Source organism: Mandrillus leucophaeus, unplaced genomic scaffold, assembly GCF_000951045.1.
Source record: "Mandrillus leucophaeus isolate KB7577 unplaced genomic scaffold, Mleu.le_1.0 Scaffold64, whole genome shotgun sequence".
Classification (NCBI taxonomy): Eukaryota; Metazoa; Chordata; class Mammalia; order Primates; family Cercopithecidae; genus Mandrillus; species Mandrillus leucophaeus.
The window spans coordinates 5767730-5795480 of record NW_012106919.1 but is presented as its reverse complement, the minus strand read 5'-3'; the positions used below and the strand labels follow the sequence as shown (position 1 = coordinate 5795480).

The 27751-nt window shown below is 44.3% G+C and overlaps 1 protein-coding gene and 1 long non-coding RNA gene across 5 annotated transcripts in view; one reads left to right on the top strand and one right to left on the bottom strand.

Moving 5' to 3' along the window:
- LOC105554374 overlaps nt 1-18785 on the top strand; it is a 20297-nt gene extending 1512 nt beyond the window's left edge. Inside the window, exons 2-3 of one of the 3 annotated variants that reach the window (XR_001008318.1) lie at nt 16341-16576; nt 18478-18785. This is a non-coding gene — a long non-coding RNA (uncharacterized LOC105554374). Of the gene's footprint in view, nt 1-6116; nt 6172-11261; nt 12717-16340; nt 16577-18477 lie in introns of those variants that run through there. The other 2 variants (XR_001008317.1, XR_001008316.1) reach the window with 2 other exon arrangements.
- The window catches only part of ATP1A1 (ATPase, Na+/K+ transporting, alpha 1 polypeptide), a 30981-nt gene continuing 15883 nt past the window's right edge, over nt 12654-27751 (bottom strand). For both annotated transcript variants that reach the window (XM_012000827.1, XM_012000828.1), the window contains exons 9-23: nt 27340-27538; nt 26872-26981; nt 24789-24923; nt 24054-24246; nt 22490-22665; nt 21041-21177; nt 19748-19898; nt 18996-19164; nt 18700-18854; nt 18249-18372; nt 16466-16611; nt 16212-16342; nt 15817-15918; nt 13457-13548; nt 12654-13012 (exon numbers count right to left, since the gene is read on the bottom strand). In XM_012000827.1, coding sequence (XP_011856217.1) covers nt 12984-13012; nt 13457-13548; nt 15817-15918; nt 16212-16342; nt 16466-16611; nt 18249-18372; nt 18700-18854; nt 18996-19164; nt 19748-19898; nt 21041-21177; nt 22490-22665; nt 24054-24246; nt 24789-24923; nt 26872-26981; nt 27340-27538 — 2049 coding nt within the window. In that variant the 3' untranslated portion in view covers nt 12654-12983. The remainder of the gene's footprint in view (nt 13013-13456; nt 13549-15816; nt 15919-16211; nt 16343-16465; nt 16612-18248; nt 18373-18699; nt 18855-18995; nt 19165-19747; nt 19899-21040; nt 21178-22489; nt 22666-24053; nt 24247-24788; nt 24924-26871; nt 26982-27339; nt 27539-27751) is intronic.

Here is a 27751-nt window from a genome sequence, read left to right as displayed (position 1 = left end):
CATAGTGAGACCCTGTCTCTACCAAAAAAAAAACAAACAAAAAAAGCCAGTGTGGTGGTTCACACCTGTAGTCCCAGCAAGTCGGGAGGCTGAGGCAGGAGAATTGCTTGAGCCCAGGAGGTTGAGGCTGCTGTGAGCTGTAATCACACCACTGCACTCCAGCCTGGGTGACAACTGACCCAAAGAAAAAAACTTAGTATTTGAGTAATTCTGTTTGTTCTAAAAATCAAAAAAAAAAAAAAAAAAAAAAAAAAGTGAATTGTAGTACCAGCTACATTTATAGAGCCCTTTGTCTTTACAGTCATGGTGCTAAAGTCTCTGATCTCATTTAATCCTTACAACCACCCTCACAATGCTCTGTCCATTTTACATATCGGAAAACTAAGACTCAGGTTAAGAGAGACTTGTTGAAGGTCACAGCTAGTAAGCTGCAGAGAACCAGAAAGTGAATCTGGGTTGACCTTGACTCTAAACAGTTTGCTTTTAACAACTATACTCCTTTGAACATATTTACCCTATTTTCTTCATTAAGTAAAATGCTTTCTGTGTCTTAATTTTCAGAATCTCTAATAAAACATTTTGCAGAACATATTTTCTAAGTATCCCTGATCCCCACAAACCAGGCTTTCTTCCCTAATCTTTTAGTCATTGCAAACATGTAATAGATGCATGCTGAGTTTGTGAGCTTGGCACCACACATGACAGGCTTTGGTTAGGGAATTCAGCTACAAGCAACCAAACCCTCAGAGCCAAAGCCAGGGGTGCTAGGACCCCTGGCCCTGCAGTGGCCCTGATATGGCCTTTCCATCCCCACAGTTACTGGGACAAAACGTCCTATGCTTTCACCCTTATGTGGCTCCAGAGGTAGGATTTAATTTTTTAAAAATCTGCAATACTGCAGCAGAAATGTAGTTATGAGTCAGGGATGTGTACGTGTGTGTGTCTGTGTGTGAAAGCCAGTCTCTCAGCACCAGCTAAAAATGTGAAGCAGCAAGTCTGTGCTGGGAATTGAGGACACCATATGCTTGTATTTCTAGGTCTTCCTAAGAATTATATAACTGCCCCCAAAGCCAGGGGGCAGGAGCAGGGCCAGCCGTGGGAGACGTTTCCAAAGAGGAATGCTGAGGAAGGACTGACCTTGAGGAGACAGGGAGTTTGCCAGGCTGTGGAATGTTCCCAGCCTTGGGGCTTAAACAAAAACTGTATTCAGAGGGTGAGTGCTCTGTTGAGAACAAACCCTATCTGTCTCCTGCTTTGTCTCGGGGCTTCTCAAGGTGAGCCCTTTCTCTGCAGGTTCTGGATATTGAATTTAGAGGTGGGCACAGCTGCCAGAGCAAGGCCCTGGTAATCCTCCCAGCCATCTCTAATTAGCCGACTTCAGGGATCCCCCCGCGCGCCGCCCTTCTCCGGAGTCCTGAGGGTTAGGCAGAGGGGAGATAAAAGCTCTCATCTATTCATAGAATAAGGCTGCAGAAAGGCATCCTGGGAGGAGAGCTGTGGGAGGGAATACAACCAATCAACAAAGGTTTATCAAGGGCTCACCCTGTGGTCACCCTTGGGGGAGGGAGGTATCTGATTGGCCCCATCCTGCTGAGGGCTTCTTTACAGTATTCTTTCCTAGAAAACATCCTCCCCACCATCCTCGCTCCCCGCTCCAGATCTTACTTGACTAAAGCCCATTATTCTTACAGGCCTCAGTTCAGAGGCCTAAAACCCAGAGCAATGTTTTTCAAGCTGTGGGTCATGACCCATTAGTAGCTTGTGTAATTAATTTAGTAGGTTACATCGAGCATTACTGTCCCCCATACCCTCCAAAAAAACAAAAACAAAAAGAACAAAGGAAATAGAAAAGAAGCTATCTGAGCACACTGGACACCATGAAGTTAAGTGTTGTTTCAGTTATGTGTATACTGGATCATGATATAAAAAGCCAAATTCTTACTGGTGATTGTGATTAAAAAAAAAAAAAAAAAGATTCAGAAACTCCTGACTTAGAGGCTGCGTCTGTCCGTATCCTTCTCACTGCAAGTGTCAGAACCCCTGGCTCAATCTAACTTAGATGAGGAGGACATTTATTATCTCACTTAAAGGGAAGACTAGAGGCGTTGCAGGCCCCAGGGTGGTTAATACAGTGGCTCAACCCTGCCACCAACAGTACCATGCCTTCACAGTGGGTTTTATCCTCAAACTGGTAGTAAGATGGTTACAGAAGCTCCATGTCATATCCAGAGAACACTCAGTGGGAGGAGAGACAAGAGACTAGATCTTTTCATGTCTCTGAGGAGTGAAGAAATTTTTCTTGGAAGCCCTCTGGCTGAATTCACTCTCTCAGTAGAGAATTGGTCACAACTGTATTCCTAAATCCATCACTGGCAAGGGGGTATAGGAGTCTCATGAGTAGATGAGACTGAGCAGGAGATCCCCCTGGAGCTGAAGGTGGGAGAGAAAGGTGGATACAAAGGTGATCAAAAAGTAGGACCAAATGATAGAATGGGAGAAGATGCTTGCAATGTCTAAAACTGACTAATATCTAGAATACACAAGAAATTCCTACAAATCAGGAAAAAGACAACAACCCCATAGAAAAATGAGTAAAAGATATGAACATGCAATTTATAGAAGAATTAACCCTAAAATCTTACAAAATATGATAAAATGCTCAAAATCATTGTTAATCATCAACAATATGAATTTAAATGAGACTTTACATACATTAGACTGAAAACAATTATTAATAGAAACCTGTGAGATCTGAGAAAAGTGGAAAAAAAAAAAAAAAAAGGAAAAAAGGCCAGCTGGATAATTCCAGTGATTGGCAGGGTGTGAGGACATGGGAACCTCACGCTGCTGGTGAGACTGTGGACTGGTGCAGCCATTCTGGAGGGCAGTCTGGTCTTCTTGGTGAAATTATGTAAATGAATATATCGTGTGACCCACAGTTCTGTCCCAGGGGAAATTCTCACAAAGCGAGGATGTTCCTGCAGTCTTATTAGTGGTGGAAGGGAGTTGCCCACCACTTGAGTGTTAATTATTGTGGAAAAGAATAGGCCAGATGCGGGGCGGGCACACAAAAAGCACTGTGCAGCAGTTAGAAGCAATGGATCAGGAGTACTCATAGCAAAAAAAAAAAAAAAAATCTACTTGGTGGTTATGAGCTTTATTGAAAGTCATTTTCTGTTGAACATGCATACTGAGATGTATAATGGGTGAAACAATGTCTGGGATTGTCTTAAAATACTTCTGAAAGAAAGAAGTAAGGATGGAGTAGAGAGACTAGATAAAACACAGTTGGCAAAATGTTGGTAAAATTGTTCAAACTAGGTGATGGCTACATGGAGGTTTGTGATATTATCTTCTCTACTTTTGTGTACCTTAGAAAATTTTTATGATAAAAGTTTAAAAGTACATAGACACACACACAAAACAATACCCATGTTGCAAGAACACATTGAAGTAAGAAGATAAACATTAAAATGGTTGGTTACCTTTTAGGAAAAGAAAGGAAGAAGAGCTGAGTGTAGTGCAAAAAAGTGAAGAGTGCTGGCTTAAGAAGCACGTATGCTAAAATTGGAACCACACAGAGATGACCATGACCCCTGTGCAAGGATGCCGTGCAAATTCATGAAGCATTCCATATTTTTATAAGTAAATAAATGGAAAAAAATGTAAAGGAAAAAGGTCCAGAAAAATTGGGATACCCAAGTGGAGCACGGGTTGGATAAAGACCAAGGGGAGGGCATGTACATTTGGCAGGCAACCAGCAGGGCCTGCCTGGAGCCCATCTTTATTTTCCCCAGGAGCCTCCTCCCAACCCCTGAGACTTGTTAGGCTCCTCCTGTGGTTTTCTGTGGTACCAGGGGATTTTCCTATTCTGGCACTTACCACACATCATCTTAAGACCTGCTCATTGCACTGTCTTCCCCACAAGACTATAACAGCGAGTGGGCCTATGTGTTTGTTTTGCTCAATTCCATGCCCCCAGCATGTGGCACAGGGTCCACCATTCTGGGTGCGCTTTAAAATCCATTTAGTGAAAAACAGTAGCCAATGTTTGTTGAGTATTATCTCACTTTATTCTACAACTCTGTGAAGTAGGAAATAGTATTTTCACCCATTTGATTAACAAGGAAATGGAGGAGGCTCGGAGAGGTTAAGAGACTTGCCTAAAGTCAGAGCTAAAGTGTGGCAGAGCAAGGATCCAGGCAGACTAGCTGCCATTAGAACCAGTGTTCTCAGTCTCTGCACCATACTATCTTGAAGAGGGATAGAGGCCAGTGGTGTCGAGGAGAGAAGCTAACACACTTGAAATATTTTTCAGTCACCATCAGACACTCCCAAACCAAGAGCTAATGTGGTGGTACAGGCTCTAGGAGCTGTGTGGTTGAGAAGGGAGTGGAGTGATCAGAGAGATCGGGAACACTGGAAAAGAGATTAATAGAATGTGATAGGAAGTGATTACAGTTGAATCCAAAGGCATCTTCCCTAAATTGTTATGGGGTTGAGATGGTAGGCTGAGGCCCAGCTCACACTTATGGGGGTGTCTCTTGCTTTCTAGGTAGTTCTTAATTAGTAGTTCTCAACTGGGGGTGATTTTGCCCTCCAGCGGACCAACATTTGACAGTATATGAATACACTTTTCATTGTCACAAATGGAGGGAGAAGGGTGGCTAATGACATCTAGTGGGTAGAGCCCAGGGAGGCTGCTAAACATGCTAAAAATGCACATGTACAGGGTAGCGTCCCCCAAACAGATTCATCTGATCAAAATCTTAACAGTGCCGCAGTTGAGAAACCCTGCTTGAAACCCACCAGTTCTTAACCTGAATGATAGTTCTGACCATCATTCTGGTTCCACAGTCTTTCTCTCTCAGCTTCCAGAATCTCTAAATACAAGGACATGGCAAAGACACAATGTTTTCAAGAGAAGCCTGAGTGTGGGCTGGGCCTAGGGAGCCTCACATGGTGGCATTTCCTTTGATGGTTCATTACAGCCCAGGGCCACTGTACCATCATCCTGCCTTTCTACTGTCTGATGCTTAATCCCAGTGGTGTGCTGGTTAATGTTTAACAACCAGCTCTCTGGAAAAACAAGTCCTGGTTTGTAGCATTTGGCAGTTTCCATGGTGCAATTATTCCAACCTTGGCCAATTTAATATTAGCAATGAGAAGTCACCTTGTTTGCAAAATTACTGAAAATTTAACAGATGAGCTGGTGTGAACCAGCTCCTGCACACCACTGCTTAGACCCCACCTTCCAATCTTTTATGTTGTCATAAGCCACATAAATGCGTACCCATTGAGTCAATGGCTTAACACAATAAAAGTGGATTTCTCACACAATAGTGTGATATGTTGTTCCTGATAGAGTGGTTCTCCCACATGCCCCTCCTCCAAGCGGCAGCTCAGGACCAGGCTTCTTCTGTCTTGGCACTTACTTCCTCTAGAGCAGTGGTTCTCAAACTTCAATATGCATCAGAGTCATCTGGAGAACTTAAAATGCAATTCCCCAGAGTTTCTGACTTAGTAGGTCTGGGATGGGACTTGCAGATGTGCATTTTCTAAACCGTTCCCAGCCTTTGCTGATCTTGCTGGTTGAGGGACACATTTTGAGAATCATTGCTCTGAGGCAGTGATTTGATTTTTTTTTTTTTTTTTTTTTTTTTTTTTGAGATGGAGTCTCGCTCTTTTTGCCCAGGCTGGAGTGCAATGATGCGATCTCAGCTCACTGCAGTGCAACCTCTGCCTCCGGGTTCAAGTGATTCTCCTTCCTCAGCCTCCTGAGTAGCTGGGATTGCAGGCGCCCACCACCACGCCCAGCTAATTTTTTGTATTTTTAGTAGAGACGGGGTTTCACTGTGTTAGCCAGGCTGGTCTCGAACTCCTGATGTCAGGCGGTCCACCTGCCTTGGCCTCCCAAAGTGCTGGGATTACAGGCGTGAGCCACTGTGCCTGGCCTGAGGCAATGATTTTTTACCTTGGCAGCGCATTGGAATCACCTGGAAAGCTTTGTTAAGTCCTGATTCCTGGTTCCACTTCCAGAGTGTCTGTTTTATTTGGTCTAGGATGCAGCCTGACAATGGGGATATTTAAAACTCCCCTGTGATTTCAGTCAACAGCCAATGATGAGAACTGTTGCTTGAGGGCCTTCCTGTTTCTTCCACCATGCATCTGGTGGGTATACAAAGAGAGTGCTTTTTTGTGGAAGGGCTTATGGGCCAGGCCTGCAAGTGATATGTACATCAGGTGAGCTCCTATTCTGTTGCCTAGAACAGTCACATGGCTGTACCTCCACAAGTTGGGGTGAGAAATGTGTTCAAGGTGGGTGCTTAGGAAGAAGAATGGGTATGGTTTGTTGAACAACTAATAAGTTTCTGCCATGCCTATCTATTAGCTACTCATTTGGAATAAGTATACCTAGCTAGCTGCTCAAGTGTATGGACCCACAAGAATCTGATGAGTCCACATTAGTATATGGGAGTCTCTGGCTTTAGGGTATGTTGAGGTAAAAACCTCCAGTGGCAACACAGGGTTCTTTTATGTCCCTAATGGGAAGCAGCTTGATCTAGTGGAAAGATTAAGGCTTATAGATATGTGTTCAAACATACTCTCAACCACTTCTTACAGGCTATTAACCTCTCAATTTCCCTCTCTGCAAAGTGGGGATTGTATTTACCTCTAGCTACTTCATAGGATGAAATGAAATAAAAAGTCCCCAAAATAGTGCTGTGGGCAGTAGTACATGTTCAATAAATGTTGGTTTCCCTTCCCTTAGAAAACATTGCCTTGTTGGCACCAGTGATAAGGGAACTGGATTGGGTGACCAGCAAGGACTCTGGGCTTCTCTCCTGGCACATGCACATCGGGTGAAGAGCTGGCTGTGAGCATTTTGCTGTCTCTTCTTTGGGAGAGAACCCATACACAGAAGATTTTTATAGTAAAGGATGAATGTTTGTTTCTGGGACAATATATAGTTGGCAATAATGTCCTCAGATGCTTGTCATTTTAGCAAAACTTTAAAAACTTGTAACCAGGCTGGGCACTGTGGCTCATAGGTATAATCCCAGCACTTCGGGAGGCCAAGTTAGGAGGATCTCTTGAGCCCAGGAGTTTGCGAGCAGCCTGGCAACATGGTGAGTGAGACCACATCTCTAAAACAAACAAACAAAAACACCACCAACAAAAACCTACAAGCAGTTTTAAATAGAACAATGATTTATACTACAAAGACATTCTCTGCATTTACCGAATAACCTCTTTAAACAGCTCTTCTTTCCTATGCACAGATTAACTGTACTGCATCAGAGTCCTAAATGGGAAGGGAAGAGATGAGAAGGGATGAGATCCCTGCTTCTTATAGAAGACAGGGCCAGAAGGGACAGTGTTAAAACTTCTGTCAGCTGAAGGACAATCATGAACACAGAGGAGGCCTCTCTACAGCCCACAGGAGGCAAGGGACACATCCCTGTACGCAGACAGCCGCAGCCTGGGGGAGCAGATCTGCCCATTCACCTAACAGGAGAGGCAATGCCGAGCTTGCCTGGGATTAGAGCCTCCCACCTTCTTGCTCCCCAGTTACACAAGTTGCAGCTTGATCACCTGGCAGCTCCTGGGGGCAAATCCATTTGAGTAACTGTTCAACAGCATGTGCTTAATTTCCAAGAAACTTTCCATGATCTTATGTTTTAACACCAACTCTAACCTTCCCTGTTGTTTTTCATAAAAACACTGCCCTTCTCCTATTCTTGGCCCCTGCTAGTGCTTTCTACCACCACAGTGAACTGCCCTAGCATGTTGGGAGCCCAGGATTCGAGCCTGTCTGGGTTCAGGCAGATTCGCCCAACTCTGCCACTTTGTGGCTGTGTGACTTCAGGCAAGTTACTTCACTTCTCTGAGGCTCAGTTTTTTCACTTGTGAAATGGTCATAGTTTAGGACATTGCCTGGCATGTAACAACCACTATACAGTAAGTAGCTACTTCCATTAGGTGGGAAGAGCAGTGCGTTCCCCTGGGTTTATCTTCAGGAAACATCTGGAGCAGAGTTTGGGGTGGAGATGTGTGTGTGGGCGGGTGTAGGAGGTGAGTGACCTTTTGTTGAACTATGATGAAGGGCCAGTCACTGTACTTAGCCCTTTCCACATTTTCCTTCACTTAGTCTTCATAATAGCCTCATGAAGTAGGAACGGGGGTCACCTCCATTTTACAGACAGGCTTGGAGAGACCACATGACTTGCCCACATTATCCACCTAATACGCCCAGTATCCAGGTCTCCCAACCCACTACTGAGACTTACACTGTCTCCAGACACACGAGTGAGGGATTGGGGCTGAAAAGGAAACCCAGCACTTGAAAGTCTGTGGGCACAAATCCTGTGTAGCCCCACCAGCAAGCCTGAGCCCAGCCAGGAGATGCCTCCCACTGTGCACGCCCGAACATCCTGTGCACTCAGGTTTGCATCTAGGAGGGCAGCACACAGCGTAGCTGGTGGGAAATGTGAGACCCACCCATTCCAGTCTTGTTCCAGCCTTGCCTTCTCTTCTTAACCACAGGATACCATGGACAAGTCCCTTTGCCTCTATGCCCTCCTCCTTCACTAGGGAGTGTTGACCCCCTGTGCTAAGTGCTTAGTTTTCTTTGTGAGGCACTGAGCTGAGCACCAGGGATAACATGGAAAGAACAGATTGGCTTTATGACCTCATAAAGCTTAGCAGGAAAAAAAGAGGGATATTAAATTAATAGTTACATAACTGAGTAATACAGATAATTAGAATTGTGAGTTCTTTGAAGAAATATAGAGTACTTATCAACTATCTGATGAGAGATTCCAGTCTAGATGGGGGAAGGGAGGGGTTTCTTGTGAGAGCATTAGAGGCCCAGGACGGAGACTAAAAAGCTCTGGAACCAGGCAGGTCCGGGGCTGTTGTTCCTCTTGGTGTCTCTGTCTTTGTGGATCTCTTTACCTAGTACCTTTGCTTGCCATGGGTCCCCACTCAACTTTCTAACACCCTAATTCCATGCATGACTCATTCTTACCCTCTCTAACTTCAAAGTCTTGAGAGAGGAGAGGCCCTAACTCACAGATGGGTAGCAAGTCGGGGCATGGATTTCCCTTGGCTAAAGTGGCAGCCCTAAGCCAAGAAGCAGACTCAAAGTGATAGTTAAATGTTAAAATGATGGCTGTTTGGGCAACAGAAAAATATGCATGCATCCATTCATTCAGTAAACATCCATAGCATTAGATGCTGGGGAGGATATAGCCTGGTCCATGTCATCTAGGAACTCATAGTCTATCTGGGAACAGGCAATCAACAGAAGTGGAAATGCTACACTAAGGTGTGCAAAAGTGAGGATCCAGACCTAATGGGTATTCACAGGGTGAGTGGATTTACCAAGTGAATGAAGGTCGGGGGTAAGGTGGGTGGGTTGGGAGAATGCCAAAGGGACTTATAGGATGGCAGAAGAAAGGGTGTATGGCACATTAGGGGACTGCACAGGAGTTTGAATGGCTGAGCAGAAATGGGTTTATGTGTTGGAGTCCAGTGTGAAGATGGATGGTGGAGAGGGGCAGCCATGTGGGCTTGGAGGGTGGATTAGAGCATTAGTTCTTAGATTTTGCTGTGCATCAGAATCACCTGGAAAGCTGCTTTAACAGATTGCTGGGTTTCATCTCCAGTTTCTGATTCAGTAAGTCTGCATCAGAATTTGCATTTCTAACATGCTGATGCTGCTGGTCCAGAAACACTTTGAGAAATGCTGGATTAGAGAAAGGCAAAAATTAGGGATACCACCAAAAAGCTGCTTCAGGCACCCAGATGTAAAGGACACTGGCAGTAGAGAGAATGAATTATTGAACAGCAGCCACTATGAGACTCCCTTTTATGCATAATTTCACTTAATCCTTTTAACAGCTCTGAAATATTCTAGAGTAAAGGAAGCACAAAGAGGCTTAATTATGTGCCCTTCGTCATTCAGTGATGGGTCACTATCTGTGTCTATGTTAAAAGACACAAAGTCTACGTTCTCTACCACAACACTGGAATCCACAGTAATTGGGTGAGGGGCAGAGCAGGAAAAGAGAGGGCTCACTCACCTCTCCGGTTTCTGCCTTGAATAGTAGGGTGCTGAATGTCATCACTGCCTAAAGCATATTTATTTGTGGAACCTCAAACTTAGGCTTGCCATTGGTACTAAGACTCAAGTATGCTGTGCTCTTTCTGAACAAATGCAGATGTCCTGGATTTGTACATCCAGGGCTCAGGAGAGGACCAGATTAGAGCTGGAAATCATGCCAGGAAGAGTATGAAGCAGGGAGAGAAGGTGTGGAGGCCCTCCCTGAGGAAGCGAGGGGTCAAGCCGGTGAAGAGGGGGCTGAGAACTAAGGAGTGCACAGAGACAGTGACAGGAAGGTGGGAGGTCTGGTTTCAGGAAGTGTGTGATGGATGGAAGAGATGCAGCAGAGGTCAAGGAAGGACTAAGACGCATCAGGAGGTCAGTATGAATGACCTCAATCAGACAATTTCTGTGAACTGGTGTTCATGGGAGCTGGAAGAGGCAGAGGGATGATTGGGAGGTGAACAATTAGGAGTGGCAGTGACTCTTCTAGAAGTTTGTCCATGAGGGAGGGTGATAGCTAGAGAAAGGGGTAGGGGTCAGGATGTGAAAGGGATAAGACTCCAATTTAAATGCTGAGAAGGTCCTTAAGAAGTTGAACGTATCAGTGAGGGCCCATATATTGAAAAAGGTATGTGGTCAAAAGTGTTAGGAAGGCATTTAAAAGGGGGGTCAGAGACAGAGATCTGTAGGGAATTGACAGTGCTGAGGGCCATTTTGAGAAGCTGCTTGTGAATCCTCTGGAGTGATTTTAGCTGCTAGTGACAGGGCCAGGAGGAGAGTTTGAGCGTAGAGGTAGAAATGACAGCCCAAGCATTCCTGCTTTTAGAAAGCTAGGAAAGCTGTAACCCACAGCAGGCCTGGCTTTGGTGCCAGCTTTACCCCTGAAGAGCAGCTCACTTACCTGCTCTTCCTAAATCAAATGTTTGGCTGTAAAACTTTTTATTCAAAGGATTGTCACATAGTAAAGGGCAGAAATATTCTGGTGGAAAATCGAGTGGGAAGTTCAGAGCCTGCCTTTTGCCTCGCTCCCTCCAGGGTTTCCCCAGAAGACCAGGGCTTCTTAGAGCTGTCAGAGAAACACTGGCTTAGCTTTCTCTGGGGTCCCCTCATCAGAAGCTAAAGTCTCAGTGTTTCAAATCTTTTGCATCAGGAAATGCCCACGACCTCCATCACAGCAGCTAAGTGCACTGGTCTTTCTCCAGGGATGCCAAAAGTAGACATACAGGGAGTCGAGGTATGGATACCACCAGTGTGCCAGCCTGAGCTCACAAGAGACGTCTTGTGTGACTGGCCCTGCCGTCACAGCTGGGCCAGTAAAGTGCCTTCCAGGAGGATCTAGCTGCTACCTGACTCACAACCCTCTAATCCCAAGATCTTTTAGTTCTGTTAGTTTCATCGTAGTTTCCTTATCTTGGTCTGAGCAAATGACACATTTTAAAGATGACTTGCAGACAAATGTAGAGATCATCCCAGGGGAAGTGCCCCAAGAAAGGAGAGTCCAAGACCACCTGCCCCTGGTGGGTTCTGCGGCTGGAGTGGGTGGGTGCAGCAACCACAGCCCCAGTGTACAGGAGTCACTCCTGCCCTCTCCCCCATTGGCCCAGCTTGGAAATGCACAGCAACCAAGCATGAGGACTGAGTTAAGCTTTTCAGAGAAAAAAGACACTATGATCATCTGGCAGATCACGATCAGTTTGGTGCCAGAGGTAAGGAGTTTGCTTGTTGTGTTTGCTTGGAGGTGACACTTGGCAATGACAGCCTGGGAGAAGCACCAGCAGTTAACAGCACTCTGCACCACTCATGGCTGAGACTGAGGGGAGCCTTTTACAGCAGCTCTGAAAGCAGGAGGTGTTCTCAGACTTGACCCTGAAGTAAACACATCTCTTTCACCTTTTTCTTGAGTGCCTGCTGGCACATAACCACTTGCTGAAATTGTGTCATTGATGCTAAATTAGGAACACATTATATGGAAGGAAGGGAACCACTTCTCAGCACACATGCCCAGGCAGACTGTGTGGGATAGATTTCTGCTTCTCAGATAAGCCCTGGGCTAGACATACTTGAGATGTGGTGGTGATCTCTGGAGGGAAAGCAGGAAGGCTTCAGGTCTGTGTTTCAGACTGGAAGAGAAGGGCCTCATCTGCAGTTTATTATACCCTGAGGCTCTGGAAGTCCTTTAGGCAAGGTGCTTTTCCATCAAAAAGCCAGATGCGAAAGCAGCAGGTGGAGTTACAGCCCTATCACCCCAGGCAGCAGCCAGAAAAAATATGTCAGGTAAACTCACCTACTCCAAATAAAAGAGCATGGGCAGAATGCTTCCTCTTAGCCAGTGGTTTCCAAACTTGAATGTAAATCAGAATCACCCGAGGGCTTATTAAGCCACATTGCTGATGCATCTCTGACTCAGTGGGTCTGGGCCCACCTTCCTAGCAAGCAACCAGGTGATGCTGATAAAATGCTGGTCAGGGATGCACATGTTGAAAACCACAGCTCCAGATCACATAGACATCTGTACCAAAGAAGCGACGAGGGCACAGACAAATTCCATTATAATAGCCATCTTTATTTGTAAAAATCCAGATATAAAATGTATTCTTTCAGTCTTTCCGGGTGTTCCTTTTTTACAAAAACAAAAAGGCACATAAAAACCTTCCCCGCTGTCATTTCCACAGATGGATGGTTTTCAGGCAGCCCTCCCCCCTCCCCCCATAGAGCTACATGCTTCATTCCAGGACGTCTCGCTTCCCCACATGCTGCGGTGCTTTCCTACCAGGGTAGAGTTCCAAACTCCAAGACTGAAGTACACAAAGAGGGGGTGGGTGACGGATGCAGAGTGTGTGGCCTGATGCTCCACGGCGTGCAGGACGGGGGGCTAGTAGTAGGTTTCCTTCTCTACCCAGCCTGTGGGTGGCAAAGAGACAGATAAGACACAACAGTGAATCTTCCACACTCCAGCATTACAGAGGGAAACGGATGAAAACCAACCTGAGGATGACGGGGCTAGGATGTGTTAAAATCCAAATTCAACATGGGACCTCAACTCTACTTATTTAAATGTTTTTTAGGAATACCAAGTTACCTGGAAAGATGGTTTAGATTTCTGACAAATTTTCACTAAATCATACTTGGTTTGTATTTTAAAGTCTAAAACATGACCAGTCCTCAAACTGTAACTGAGATCTACATTCTGAAGATGTGACTATGGTCAGTTTGCTGGTCCAATCACCTTAGCTAATCAGACTGACCACTGAGGGAGCCCAGACACCTCAAGGGAAACAAAAAGCCAACAGAACTACAGCCCCTCCCCGCTTCTCCTCCAACCAAAGTCAGAATGCCCATAATTACCGCCAGGGCGTCGCCTGATGATGAGTTTTCTGACTTCATCATATACGAAGATGAGAAGGGAGTAGGGGAAGGCACAGAACCACCAGGTAGGTCTGGAAATAGAATGAGGTACCAATTTATACGCACGCGAACACAGTTCAAATAAAGAAAGAGAAATTGCACGTCACCACAGTGACAATGAAGTAATCAGTCTGAAAGGAGACGCCAAGTACAGTCACAGTTAACTACTGAGTCATTAACAGAACAAATAAAAATGTCTTAAAACAGATTGCTTGCTGCTCCATGTGCCCAGGGCCTAGAGACGCAGAGGAAATCAGTCTGCAGACTTTGTAATGGAATCCCTACTCATCTTCAGTTTGGGTTTCATAAGAGTTGGTTTATAGGATGAGCAGAGTACATTTTCTGTTAAACATCCCAGAGCAACTGAACATTTTTTTCTTTCTTTCATTTCTAAAGTGTTTAAGAAGCTTTTAAGACCATCTGCCTAATATCCCAGCATTTGAAGATAAAGACCTGCCAGTGTGGGTCAAAACCAGTTTATTCATTCCCCAAATTTGATCTCTGACAACAGCATTTGGGATATGCAGCTCTGTATTCTGAGTCCTGGTCCTGGGGACTGAAAAAAGCTGAGCCCAAAGACTTCCAAGGGGCCCAGAGGCTGAGCCACACAGTCTCCAGCCTGCTAACAGGCTCCAGGCAGCCTCCATGATCACCAGCTCCCTGCTATGACGTGAGAAAGGCTGTCCCTGGGCAGGACACTGGTGGGTCTCCTCTTCTTCCTGTGTCTGACACGGCAGCTAAGAGAGATGACCTCATTTGACTCAGTCACCGAATAACTGAACCACCTTCCAAAAATGGGCAGAACCTGTCAGAACAATCTCTTTGGTGGTGGCAAAAAAACCAAAAAAAACCAAACAAACCAAACAAAAAAACACCATGGAAGGACCCAGAAGATGGAAATGCCCCCTTTACAGTGTGATTTTCCATCAGCCCTTTTGGAAAGCTCTGTGACCTCTCCCAGCCCCTTCTTGATACATAATGGCCCAAGCTGACAGAATTCAATTTGGAGATGCTGGCCCCTGCTGTACACCAGCTTTGTGTAGGGAGCTAGGAATGCACAGAGAAGAAAGACACTGTGGCCCATGCCTTCTAGATTAAAACCTAGCAGGGAGGTGAAATGATAAGCAACAAGTAATGCCAGAGAAGAGGTGCAAGTGCACAGGCCCTGGAGGGACAAGCTCTAAGGAAACTGGCCTTGAAGGGACTATCGGGATTGGCAGGGTAGGAGGGAACAGAAGGAGGGATGTGGGGAGGAAGCATCCTTACCAAATACAAAGGAAGAGGAAGAAAGTCGAATTCACCTAACATGAGCTTGGATGGGTAAGGAATACAAGATAAAGCTATAAAGACAGGTTGGAACAATGAGAGTGACTCTGGATGCCAGTCTCATCTTGCACCACAGACGATGTCTGCACATACCCCACAGAAAGTGAATGAGGCTGATGAGTTCTGGTTACTTTAGGGATAAGATGAGCTAAAGGAAGTGCTGGCAACAGGGGGATTGAGAGATGGTCCAGACGGGTGTAAGCAAGGATGGGGACAGTGGGAATTCAAAGGAGACTAATGCTTTAAATCAAAAGCTTCGAAGGAACTTGTAAATGGATCCCACAATCTGTGGCTTTGCACGTTTTAATCAAGTTGCAGCTGCTTAACCTCAATCAGGTATCAGTTACCAGGTATCACCAAACATAACCAATGTTGCAAAAAGCTAATGGAGTTTGTGATAAACCCTCTATTTGAAAATTCAACTTTATCTGAAATGCAGAGTCATTCACTGCGTTTAAGGCCAAAGACTAGCAGTGTTTCATCAACTCTACCCATGACTGATTATGAAGTAAAAGGGACCTTAGATCTGCTTCTCCAACCTTCTTTGAGAGCAGAGGATTCAGAGTCCCAGAAAGGTGGAGGACTTGTAATGGGACAGTGACTAAGTAAGCAAATCAAGATTTGAGCGTGGGCGCCTAAGCTCCAGGGTACCCCCAGTTGGCCTCTAAAGACAACTGGACTACAGCTGTGGTAGACCTGAGTGTTCAATGTGGTTTGCTGTTCCATGGAGCTAAAGCCTGTGTGGCTTTATCTTACCTTGGGCCAAATCCTAAGCACTAGCTGCTATCATGGAAGCCTCAGGATTTGTTAGTCTGATTTACTGACATGTAAAGCTTTCCCAGTTTTCTGATCCATGGGAATTTTTGTATATACCACTAAAAATTCTGAAAATAACAGCTATTACCACAAATAATGGGGGGACAAGCCACACATACTATTTCATACTTTTTGGAGCTACAAGAGGATCAACTTACTTGAGGGGATACATCCTAAGAGCAACACCCATTCCAGGGCAGTAGGAAAGGAAAGCAGCCAGGGCTGTCTCTTCAAAGAGGCCAAATATCAAGATCTTGTTCCTAAAATCAAAGTGGGGGAGAAAAAGCTTAAAAGATGCAAATAAAGGTTTATCTTTTAATGCTATGCATTAAAATGGCAGATCAACATCTTTATATATTAGCTGTACTTGAAAACTTGGAGGTCAGGTGAAAAAACTAGAAAATTACATTTCTTGCTTCCTAAATTTGCCCTATAAACTAGGGATTCCAGAAACCTGGCTATATGTGTCACATGTTGAGTTTTTGGCAAAGGGTTTACAAATCACCAGTCCCCTTCTTTGAGCCAAGGCCCTGATATGTCCTTCATTACTTACTTCATCCCCTGCTGGAAGACTGAATTCCTCCTGGTCTTACAAATGACCAAGTCGGCCCACTGCACCACCACGATACTGACGAAGAAGGCTGTGTGGCAGGTGAACTCCACGATTTTCCTCTGCTCATAGGTCTGAAATGCAGAAGGCAGAAGATGAGCTCTGGCTCTTCACCTGCATGGCCGGTGGCAGTGTGGCCTCAGTCTTTTGGGGCTTGAGGAGCTCTGACATTGGTCAGGTCAGAGGCGCCCACTCACCCACTGCTGCCCGTAGCTGTCTTCTACATCGTTGATCCAGCGGTCATCCCAGTCCACTCGGAGGCCCAACAGGTGAAGTGGGAGGAAGCCGTTCTCAGCCAGAATCACAAAGTAAGTAAAGAAGCCGCCCAGGGCCTGGATCATACCTAAGTTGGAAAAACATCCCAATTACTAGAACCTCACATGCAACGGTACCTGTATAGCCTTTAGCTGATTACTGCAGCGGGCCTGGGAGAGCACATATGGAGGAGTGTTTCCCACTGGTTGATAAAAGCACAGGGAAGAACTGCCTGGTCACTCACAGGCTATGAGAGATGGGATGGAGGACCCCAGAGGTACACTCCAATCTCAGGGCCCTCTGCTTTTTGAGTCACTTTTTGGAGCTTACACAGAGACACATGTGCCTTGCTCTCAAAATGCCCACCTCTGTTACTTGACCGGCTGCTTCTAAGGGCATGACCCTTAGGGGAAATCCACTTCCCTACTTTTTAATCTCTGACAAATAACTTCTTTTCCATCTTTCAAAATTCCTACATGCTGTCATTTTTCTAGCCACTGTGGCACCTTCTTTTTTTTTTTTTTTTTTTTTTTTTTTGAGACGGAGTCTCGCTCTGCCGCCCGGGCTGGAGTGCAGTGGCCGGATCTCAGCTCACTGCAAGCTCCGCCTCCCGGGTTCCCGCCATTCTCCTGCCTCAGCCTCCCGAGTAGCTGGGACTACAGGCGCCGCCACCTCGCCCGGCTAGTTTTTTGTATTTTTTAATAGAGACGGGGTTTCACCGTGTTAGCCAGGATGGTCTCGATCTCCTGACCTCGTGATCCGCCCGTCTCGGCCTCCCAAAGTGCTGGGATTACAGGCTTGAGCCACCGCGCCCGGCCCACTGTGGCACCTTCTGACTCTCCTTTACACCTTCAGGACCCTCTTCCCCTGGCATCCAATTTAACCACACTGCTCCAAGTTCCGCAGGGCAAGGTTTCATCCTATACCACCAGAGACCTAGTCTTCCTTCCTCTCAAAAGTAGGCCTCCTTGGAGAAGGTCAGGATGGGCCACCAGCCAATCACTTTGTTGCCAAAAACTGTCTAATGAATCTTTGCCATAATTTCCACAATGTTCTAATCTGTTCTACTTTATCCAAGTGTTCACAGTTATGTGACCCATTAATCCAGGAGAATAAGACATTCATGGTGGCTTCACCAGGTTCTCTTGAAAGAACCCTAGGCAGAGGATTTAAAAACAAATGGCATGCTGATTGCCCACCACCTAGACCACCTGTTAGCTAGTCATGCTCCACTGTGGGGGCAGAAGTCCAGCATAAGGTGGATGGAGGATCACCCTTTGGTGGTGACCTACTAGCCAAACCCTCAAACACATATACTTTCTCCAATGCCTAACTCTCCATCCAAGTGAGTGACAGATAAGTGTGTATCTCCAGGTAAAGCAGCCTGTGTGTCAGCACACACAATTCCTCAGAACCATGCCTCATGTTCCGCAAGGCTCAGTGAGGAAGGACATCCTCTTTTCTCAGGCAGAGTTGAGACCAGTTCCAAGGTACTCAGTATAGAAAACCAGTTTCCACAAAAGGTAACTGGGCAAACAGCAACAGATGTATTCTCACATGGAAGACAGTTTACAGAAACTCCACAGGCTCACCCTGTTAGGGCTCATCCTAGGCCTGAAAGTCACCCTGGATTTGCAGTCTCTGAAATAAATCACAACCTGAAGAGGACACCATCACCTCAGATGCCTTAGACGTGCCAGCTTCCCACTCCAGGCTGCAGCTTACCAATCTGCCCATAGGCCATGCTGATCAGCCTCTCATTCACAAGTTTGTCTGTTTTGGGATTTCTGGGCTGTCTCTTCATGATGTCACTCTCAGCCTGCTCATAAGCCAGGGAGATGGCAGGAACCTGGGAAGGGGTGGGGACAAGGAATTTAATTACTAAAAATAAGGAAGCTAATATGGTGAACCTTTTGTTATAAAATTCTTGCCCTCCCATTTAAAAATCTTTTAGGTGAAGTACACAAAAATAAAGATTCTCATCTGATGTTAACTGTTGCCTTGAAGAGCGGTAATACTGATTCTGTGATGCGGGGATTGGGACACACACTGGATATTGGTCCTGAGAATTTCTTTTCCCAACACCAGCCTCATGGATGCCAGGAGCACAGTGCCAGTGAATGAAGACACAGTTCACACCTCACTACTATTGATCTGTGGCTATTGCGACACTCACCATGTCAGTGCCCAAGTCAATGCAGAGGATGGTGACAGTCCCCAGTGGTAGTGGAATGTTTGCAATAATAAATATCAGGAAGGGGGTGATCTCGGGAATGTTACTGGTTAAAGTATAAGCAATGGATTTCTTCAAGTTATCAAAGATCAGACGACCTATGAAGAAGCAAGATTTTTTACTGTTAGCTTATGAGAGAAGCACATTGGAAACTGAACATATCCAAGAAATATACAGAAATGGATGCTAATGGGCAGTATCTGAATAAGATCTTGGTGTACACCTTAAACAGCTCTCACCTTCCTCTACTCCAGTCACAATTGAGGCAAAGTTGTCATCCAAAAGAATCATGTCAGCAGCTTGCTTGGACACATCTGAGCCAGCAATCCCCATAGCAACCCCAATGTCTGCTTTCTTCAAAGCTGGAGAGTCATTCACACCATCACCAGTCACAGCCACAATAGCACCCTACCCCAGAAAAGGGAAAATGGGTTAATACCAATCACTGTTTCTAGTGATGGAAATAGTGCGACGCATGCCCCCTCTGAGCACTCATTACAGACACTACTCCTTTCCTACTGAGACTATTTATGAAGCCTGAGAACCATCATAGGGAAGTATTCACACAGGCCCTACACCAAATAACAGAACCGACAAGTGACAACAAACATAGCCCCCGGCATTAACAAGGGCTACTCAAAGTAATGACTCTGGTGGGTGGCACTCCAGAAAATCCCATTCCTGTATGCATGCCCAGTAGTCTCCTGACCACGCGCATCTCTACTGTAAATACTAGGACTCCATATCAGATGACTCCACGGAGGGGTCAAGCTCTGGAACACAGTGGGACACCTGGACTTTAAAGTGCTTCTGTCACTGCTAAACCATTCACAAGTCACCCTCTCTATGCCTGGGAGCTTCCTTCTGGCCTGTTTTATACAGAGTCTAATACAGCGAGGTTTGCATCCATCAACGTTGCTGTGTTTCCACTGGAACTCCAATCCCTAAAGCCAACAGTGCCCAAAGCAGCCCGATCCTTGTGCTGGCTGACCTGTCTCTGGCAGCCTTCCACAATGATGAGCTTCTGCTGAGGGGAGGTCCTGGCAAACACTATCTCAGTGTGGTACTTCAAAATGTCATCCAGCTGCTCGGAGGTCATGTCCTTTAGATCACTGCCATGCACTACGCAGGCCTTGGCATCCCTAGAATTAGGACAAAAGAAAAAAAAAGTCACTCATCACATCACCAGCATGTGTCCATCACCTCAAGAAGGGATATTCTTATGCAGATCACTCTGTAAACAAAACAAAGAAGGAATTTTTCCCAGCATGTAAAAGCTATTAAGTGTTCAGTACTTTACAGGTTACAGAGCATTTTCATATATTTTATCTCATTTGAGGCTCATGACAATCTTTGGGGCAGGCCTGTCTGTATTCTTTCCCTACCTTTATAAGACATGCTGAAATATAACCAAGTTTTAGCTGGGTGTGGTGGCTCATGCCTGTAATCCCAGCATTTTGGGAGGCTGAGGCGAGCGAATCACTTGAGGTCAGTAGTTCGAGACCAGCTTGGCCAACCCCATCTCTACTAAAAATTTAAAAATTAGCTGGGCGTGTTGGTGGAGGCCTGTAATACCAGCTACTTGGGAGGCTGAGGCAGGAGAATCACTTGAACTCAGCAGGCGGAGGTTGCAGTGAGCCAAGATCATGACACTGCACTCCAGCTGGGGCGACAGACTGAGACTCCATCAAAGAAAAAAAGAAATATAAGTTTTAGACAGTGGCAGCGCTGATACAAGACCAAACCCTCCTCTAACCCTAACATAGGGTGAAAGGGTCCTAAACCTTAAAACGAAACCAATTTGCTATTACCTATTTTACTTCATTGCCAAGTGTTTCCTGTGTTTGCCTGAACGACCTAAGTAATTGTCCCTTCCTTATTTTATTTTGTTAGTGTGGACCTGGAAAGTGTCAAGGTGCTAGGTGCTAGGCAGTAGAGCTCAGTGGTTAACAGCATGAAATCAGAAGCTAGACTGCTGAATTTACTATATGACTTCACCAGTTCTGAGGTACTTCAAAAGCCTCTTGAATCCCTAGCTTCCCTGCTCTGCAAATAATAGGTCACCATATCAAGCTCTTAGAACAGTAAATACCATCTAAATGCTAATTATTATGACTTGCTCTTACTTAAAATCCTCCTTAGGAATGACAAGGTTGCTTTCTGGCAGTGCAGGTACATTTCCTACTCAGAGCAAGCCTGGATGCAAACCATTATAGAACCACAATGAAGATTTTAAACCATCACTACTTGCTCAGCAGACTGTGATTTGAGCTTCCTGCCTTACCTGGGGTTCACCTGGCTGACTGGGATGTTGAGGCGGGCAGCAATGTCTTCTACGGTCTCATTGCCTTCTGAGATGATGCCCACACCTTTGGCAATAGCTTTAGCTGTGATTGGATGGTCTCCTGTGACCATGATGACCTGTAATAAACAAGACAATGTGTTGAATGCAACTGCCAAGTAAATGACCTTAAAGTCTTATATCCAGTAGGCAAGAGTAAATACTAAGGATGATTCGGCTTAGAGTATCAAAAGTAAAGGAATGCAAATATAAAACTAATAAACATCGATTAGCCAACAATATAAACATATGTATCCACAGAAAGGAAACACAAAGGCAATACTCAGGTTTTATCTTGGTACACGATCACTAGCATATACAATGTCTATTTTTCCTTCTACACAGTCACATAAAAATACTCGAAAATTACTAAACCAGCAAAAAAAAAAAAAAAAAAAAAAAAAAAATAAAAATGTGATGCTGGTGGGACTGTGAAGACACCACATGCTACTGGCTAGCATTCTCAAATTGGCACAATTTGGAGGAAAAGCAACATGTGACAAGAATTCAAAATTGTTATTATTTTTTGATGCAGTGATTGTACTTAGAATATACTTTAAAAAGAGGTAGTCAGAGTGGTGAGGAAATAACTTCTACAAAGCTTTTCAGGGCAGTATTAATCCTGAGAGCAGGCCGGGTGTGGTGGCTCACGCTTGTAATCCCAGCACTTTGGGAGGCTGAGGTGGGCAGGTCACCTGAGGTCAGGAGTTTGAGACCAGTCTGGCCAACATGGTGAAACCACATCTTCACTTAAAAATACAAAAATTAGCCGGGCGTGGTGTTGGCTAATCCCAGCTACTTTGGAGGCTGAGGCAGGAGAATTGCTTGAACCTGGGAGGCGGAGGTCGCAGTGAGCCGAGATCGCACTATGACACTCCAGCCTGGGCAATAGAGCGAGACTCTGTCTCAAAAAGTAAATAAAATAAAATCCTGAGAGTAAAAAACGGAAACAAATCACATACCCAGCAACAGGATTATTAGTGCACTTGAGTAACATTCAGCTACTTAAAAAAAGACGGATACACAGAGGACACCACTCACTCACTAACAAACAGTTAACTAAAAACACAGAAGATATGCCATTCATTGCATAAGGTACATTAATTTAGAATAATGCAATGTTTTAAAACTTCAAGTCTTTTGCTGTTTTTACTTTGCTTACATTTCTTTTTTAAACAACTGCTTTCCAAAAAATTTTTAATTTCTTGTGTGTTTACACCATCATTTTAATACTATTTGGTCTTTTCTGGGTGCAAGTAAAGCTTTGGAGATAGAAATTAATACTCCAGGTGAGATAAAACAGTGGCCATCCGGACCTCAAAGGGCAACATTCACTGAGTAGGGTGTCCCAAGGCACTAAGAGATGAAGCCAAGGAGGCGCCTGGGCACTACCTTAATTCCAGCACTTCGACATTTGCCCACGGCATCAGGAACGGCCGCCCGTGGAGGGTCAATCATGGAGATGAGCCCAACAAAGCACAGATTATCGATAGGGAAATTCACATCGTCAGTGTCAAACTGGAACCCTTCAGGAAACTGTTCATCTGGCAGAAAGAGGTGGCAGAAACCTGCGAGGAGGACAGGAGCCTTTGAAAATTTCAGTAACGCCAGGCAGTAAGAAGGACAACAGCAGCCTATTCAGCCTGCCTACCTTTCTCTGGAATGTTTACTTTGGAAAATTTTTAAAGTCTATATTTTTATAACAGAGTGAGGGTTTTGTTTAACATTTATGAACGACAGAGTCACTGAAAGAAAAAAAGCATTTGAAAGAGAGAATCCATCACACCAGGCCTCAGAGGAATTGGAAATTGTTTAATGTGGAGAAGACTGAATTGATAACACTAATTTTGAGCACCAGGATATTAGGGTTCTAGACTTGCCCACTGATGATGACACTAAGTTATTTGGATTTGGCAAATCATGGAATTACGTGCCTCAGCTGCCTTCTCTGGAAACATCAAGGCCATACCTCTGCTCTCTTGTTCATTTAACTGAAACATATTACCGAGCACCAATATGGGACATCATACTAGCTACTTTTGAGGATAAGTACAGATCAGATGCATTCTGCCCAAGGGGTTTATCATCTAGTATAGTTAATACAAAAATCAAGATAATGTCAGACATTCTTTTCAATGTTGTATGAGGTTACAATGAATTTTAACATGCCATGTAGACTCAAAGAAGAGAGACTGCTTCCACTCTGGGGTGGTGGAGGTAGTGAAGTGAAAAATACTTAAGAGAAGATAGCAATCCTTCGGTTGGATAGACACATACGAAAGATACCATGAGTTAGATTTACCCAAGTTAAGAAGAATAGGAAGCATTATATAAATAATGAATGTAGTATCTGTCAAGCTACAAAGTATTATAAATACCACTTCCCCAAATACATTAGACAATGGGTAAAGTGAACTTCTCAGCCTCAGTAGCTGTCAGGGTAGAAAAAAATAGATAGCATCTTAGACTAAAAGTTTACCATTAGTCTAGTTTCTGAGCTGAGCACATAAATGCTCATGTAAATTCACACCCATTCCAAAGCAGTCAGGAAATAGTATGTCTAACTTAGACACACTAAGAATTAATTACCTTTAATTTAATTAGGCTTATTATTTATGTCCATAGCAACAAAGATAAGAAAGATCCTCTTCCACCATTGTGTTTTTTTAAAAAACAAACAGAACTGACTAGCATGAGACCAAAGGTCTAAGTACAAGTCAGAAGCAAACCATCAGGACGTTGTTTCTCACAGCCCAATACACTGAACATTTCTCCAGCACTTATTGTTTTCAAAATGATAGGGGGCAAATAAACAAGTAGGAGGATTGCCCCTGAAAGACACAGAGGAAGGTCAACAAGACATACAGGTTCATAGGATCACTTGTTAACTGTCTACCAGATTAGGTTACTTGATAGAAACGTGCCCAGGTACTTTGTTACCAGGTTGTCTGCATACCTAGGACTCGTTCTCCCAGGCCCCCCAGCTCCAAATAGGCATTCTGAAAGGCGTCTTTCAGCTCCTCATCCAGGGGCTGCTCCTTGCCGTGGAGGAGGATAGAGCTGCAACGGTCTAGGATCCTTTCTGGGGCACCCTTCATCACCAACAGGTGTCGGGGCTCTGACGTGTTGGGGTTCTTATGAATGGACAACTGTGAAGGATTGTTGAGATATAAACATTGGATGGTTGGATGTGTGGCAGTCCATGGTGGAAAACGGAGCTTCACTTACTATTTAGTATTTGCTATAAAAGACCCAAGATCCCTTCTTTCTGAACTCTGAAGTATCTTATACCTGTAACATACTCTGACTACTACAGAAAAAAAAAAAAGAGCACTATGATGTATTCATAAATTCCTGCACTTGTTCACATTAAAAAATAACACATACAGAATTTCAGAACACAGGGATTGGGGCACACTTGCGCACACACACCTCCAGCACCCTCCCCACATGCCCACACCCACCCCAAACCAAAAGTATTCAAAAGGGCTCAACAGTGTTTTGCAAGAGGCTTCATTTATCCTGCTGATATTCAACTAAATTATGACATTCTATATGTAATCAAGGGTAAAATTTAAAGCTAAAGCTTATAAAACTCCAAAGGGAGAATATTTCCTCTTCCTGCTCATGTACCTCCCCTCTTTGTCCCCCAGCTTGCCCTCGCCCTCCGTATACCCATTTATCTTCAGACCTGGTACTTGTTGGTGGAGTTGAAGGGTATTTCGACGATTTTGGCGTATCTTTCTCTCATCTCCTTCACGGAACCACAGCACAGCTCTATGCACTTTAAGAGTGCTGACTCAGAGGCATCTCCTGCAACTGCCCGCTGTGAACAGAGACATCATCTGTAAATTATCTCCAAAAAATTTCACTGAGGCATCACTGAAAAACAGGAAAAATAACTCAAGACACATTCCAATCTTGTCAGAGGTAGCAAAGGTTGGGCAAGAAGGAAGCAGCGGTGTTAAGTGGGACAGGAGTCCCTCTAGCCCAGACCACTGCTGTTCACAGTGCTTCAGACTCAAACCCCAATGTCCTTCCCCGGCCCACAGTAGCTTCTAGTGAAAGAAGGCTGTGGGAAGGTGTCACCTTCCCTAGAAGAGGTATAACACACCCTTCCAACCTACTGCAGTCTATTTCTATCTTCTCCCGGCCTACTGAAAAGTCTCAAAGCCAATGCTATTCCCAACTACCTATTTCTGGTTCCTTATCTGAAAATACCAAGTGAGAGACTAAACATTTATAGCACCTTTCATTACTGTAGAATTCATAAGAAAATGCTTAGGGTCTCAGGACTGGGGACAAACTGCCTATGTCAAGGGCAAAGTAGAAGACTTTACATTCTAATCATAATTGCGCAAAATTAACTGGGCCTGAAGGATGTGAACTGAAAGCTATTACCAGCTCCAACAGTAATAAAACCGAACCATGTAACATTTTAGTCAAAGCCCAACGCTTCAGGTGACACATATTATCTGTGATACGTGATGACACACTTATATTTTGACATACTGAAAGCATTTTCAGTTGTAAACAACTTTTATATAGGTAAGTCTTTTAGAACTTTAACATCTAAGGTTGCATATGCAGATGAACAGATCAATGCTCAGAAGTATAGCAGCTCCACAGAGCAAGAAAGTTGGCTGGGTTGGAAAGAAACACAAAATAAGTGAGGGACATTTTAAATAAAAGCTAGCTATTTTAATAAAAGCAAAATAGGGCTGCTTCCCCCTCCCCACTTTTTAGTAATAATGCCATCAATATGGCCCAACTCCAGAAATACTTGGAATACAGCTTCTGCTACCTTTCTGGGGTTTTTTAATCAGGAAAGATTTGATACTTGTGGAACCTGATGCTCAAAGCCTAGAACATTTCCACTTTGAGGTAAAGAAAAACATGAAACACTTATCTCAAGTTTTATCCCCAAGATAAACAACATTATCCTCAAATCAACATCAATTCAATGCCAAGAAAATCTCCTTTGCAGAATAAATGAACCCTATCCTCACCACAGAAGGCATCTGAGTTACATCCAAGCCACATTCCCTTTGGCAACTTAGTTTATACCCACAACTACTACAGGCAGCTTCACAGAGAATGTGGGACCCAGAGAGCCTCACATAGCTTTCTTCTCCTACAGGACTTTGTACAATTCACGATCCTTCTGAGACTGCATCTTCACTTGGGCAGCACAGTAAAATCTCAATCATTTCAAACTGCATCAGAATTCCACAGGCTAAGGCTGGGCTTATTTTGGCCTGGAGCTTATTTTTACATCATTAGTAAACAAGCTAACAACCAATAAGATAAGATAAGCTGAGCTATTTCAGGAAAATAAATGGCTTAAAGGATTTACTGGAATCTACTGTATCCTAATATGCAAATACGATTATCGAGTCACTACAGCCCTCAGCTCTCACTGTCCACTAGGTTAGGTGATAACATAAACTCAGAGTAGTAAAAGCAGATGAATTAGGTTTTTCACCAATAAAGACTGTCTTCCATCTCTTCCCATCCCACTTTGGTCAGATTTTTACTGCAGCTTCCCTTTTTAATCAACTTATATGGAGCAGGGGGTCCTATAATACATCAGGATCTACAGGCAACACAATGTAAGTTACAGCAAAGTACTGCACAGACCACTCCAAGTGTTCTACAGTGAACAGTCACACAGACCACAAAGGTAATCTGCTACTTTTAACACTCAAATGGCAGTTCTCATGTGCTGTCTACACCCCTCCAAAAGGCAACCCATTATTAACTCTTGAGCCTACCTTAAGAATAGGTAGGTTTTCCTGGTTAGCCTGAAACACTGCCCTGTTACAAAGACCTGCAATTCTGGACAGAGCAAGCCAGGTAGCTGAAGTCTTGTCAAAAGAGACACCTGATGGAGGCAAGAAAACACAACAGGACAATAATGCATTAACTTCAAAGGCTATGTTCTCAGTTCTCCTATTAAAATCCTACAGAAATTTGCAGTGATACATCTCATTTCCCAATTAATGAAACCAATTACATTTTAGGCATTCTTCAATCACATTTGTAGGGCAATTTAAAGTTTCTGCTAACATGCAAAAAATCAAAATCCCATACGCTTGACTCTTCACTAAATGATAAAAAGAAAGAAAGAAAAAGCTGTCATGAACATTAAAAAAGAAATTTTTTTTTTTCATGCAATTTCTTAAAAGAAAAAAAAACCAAGTGGAGCAGGTGGCTGAGGTGTGTGGTAGCCCTGGCCTTACCACTCTGATTCTCTGTCGTATCAGCTTCATGGATTTGATTGTCAAACCACATGTGGGCCACTGTCATCCGGTTCTGAGTCAGAGTTCCAGTTTTATCCGAGCAGATGGTGGATGTGGACCCCAAGGTCTCCACAGCTTCTAAGTTCTTCACTAAGCAGTTTTTCCTCGCCATGCGTTTGGCGGTAAGTGTCAGACAGACCTAAAAAATATAAGGAAGATTATTACTTCACTCAATCAGGTTGGAATTCTACACAGATTCTTGCTATACCCTAATGTGGAAGAAATTATAAATCTCTCCAACCTTCTTCTGAAGTCTGAAGAAATAGTAAGGGGAACCCATACATGAGGCTTCCCCTTCCTTCCAGAAAAGCAATCTATTAAGAAAAACAGTAACAGGATTCTACCCTATTCT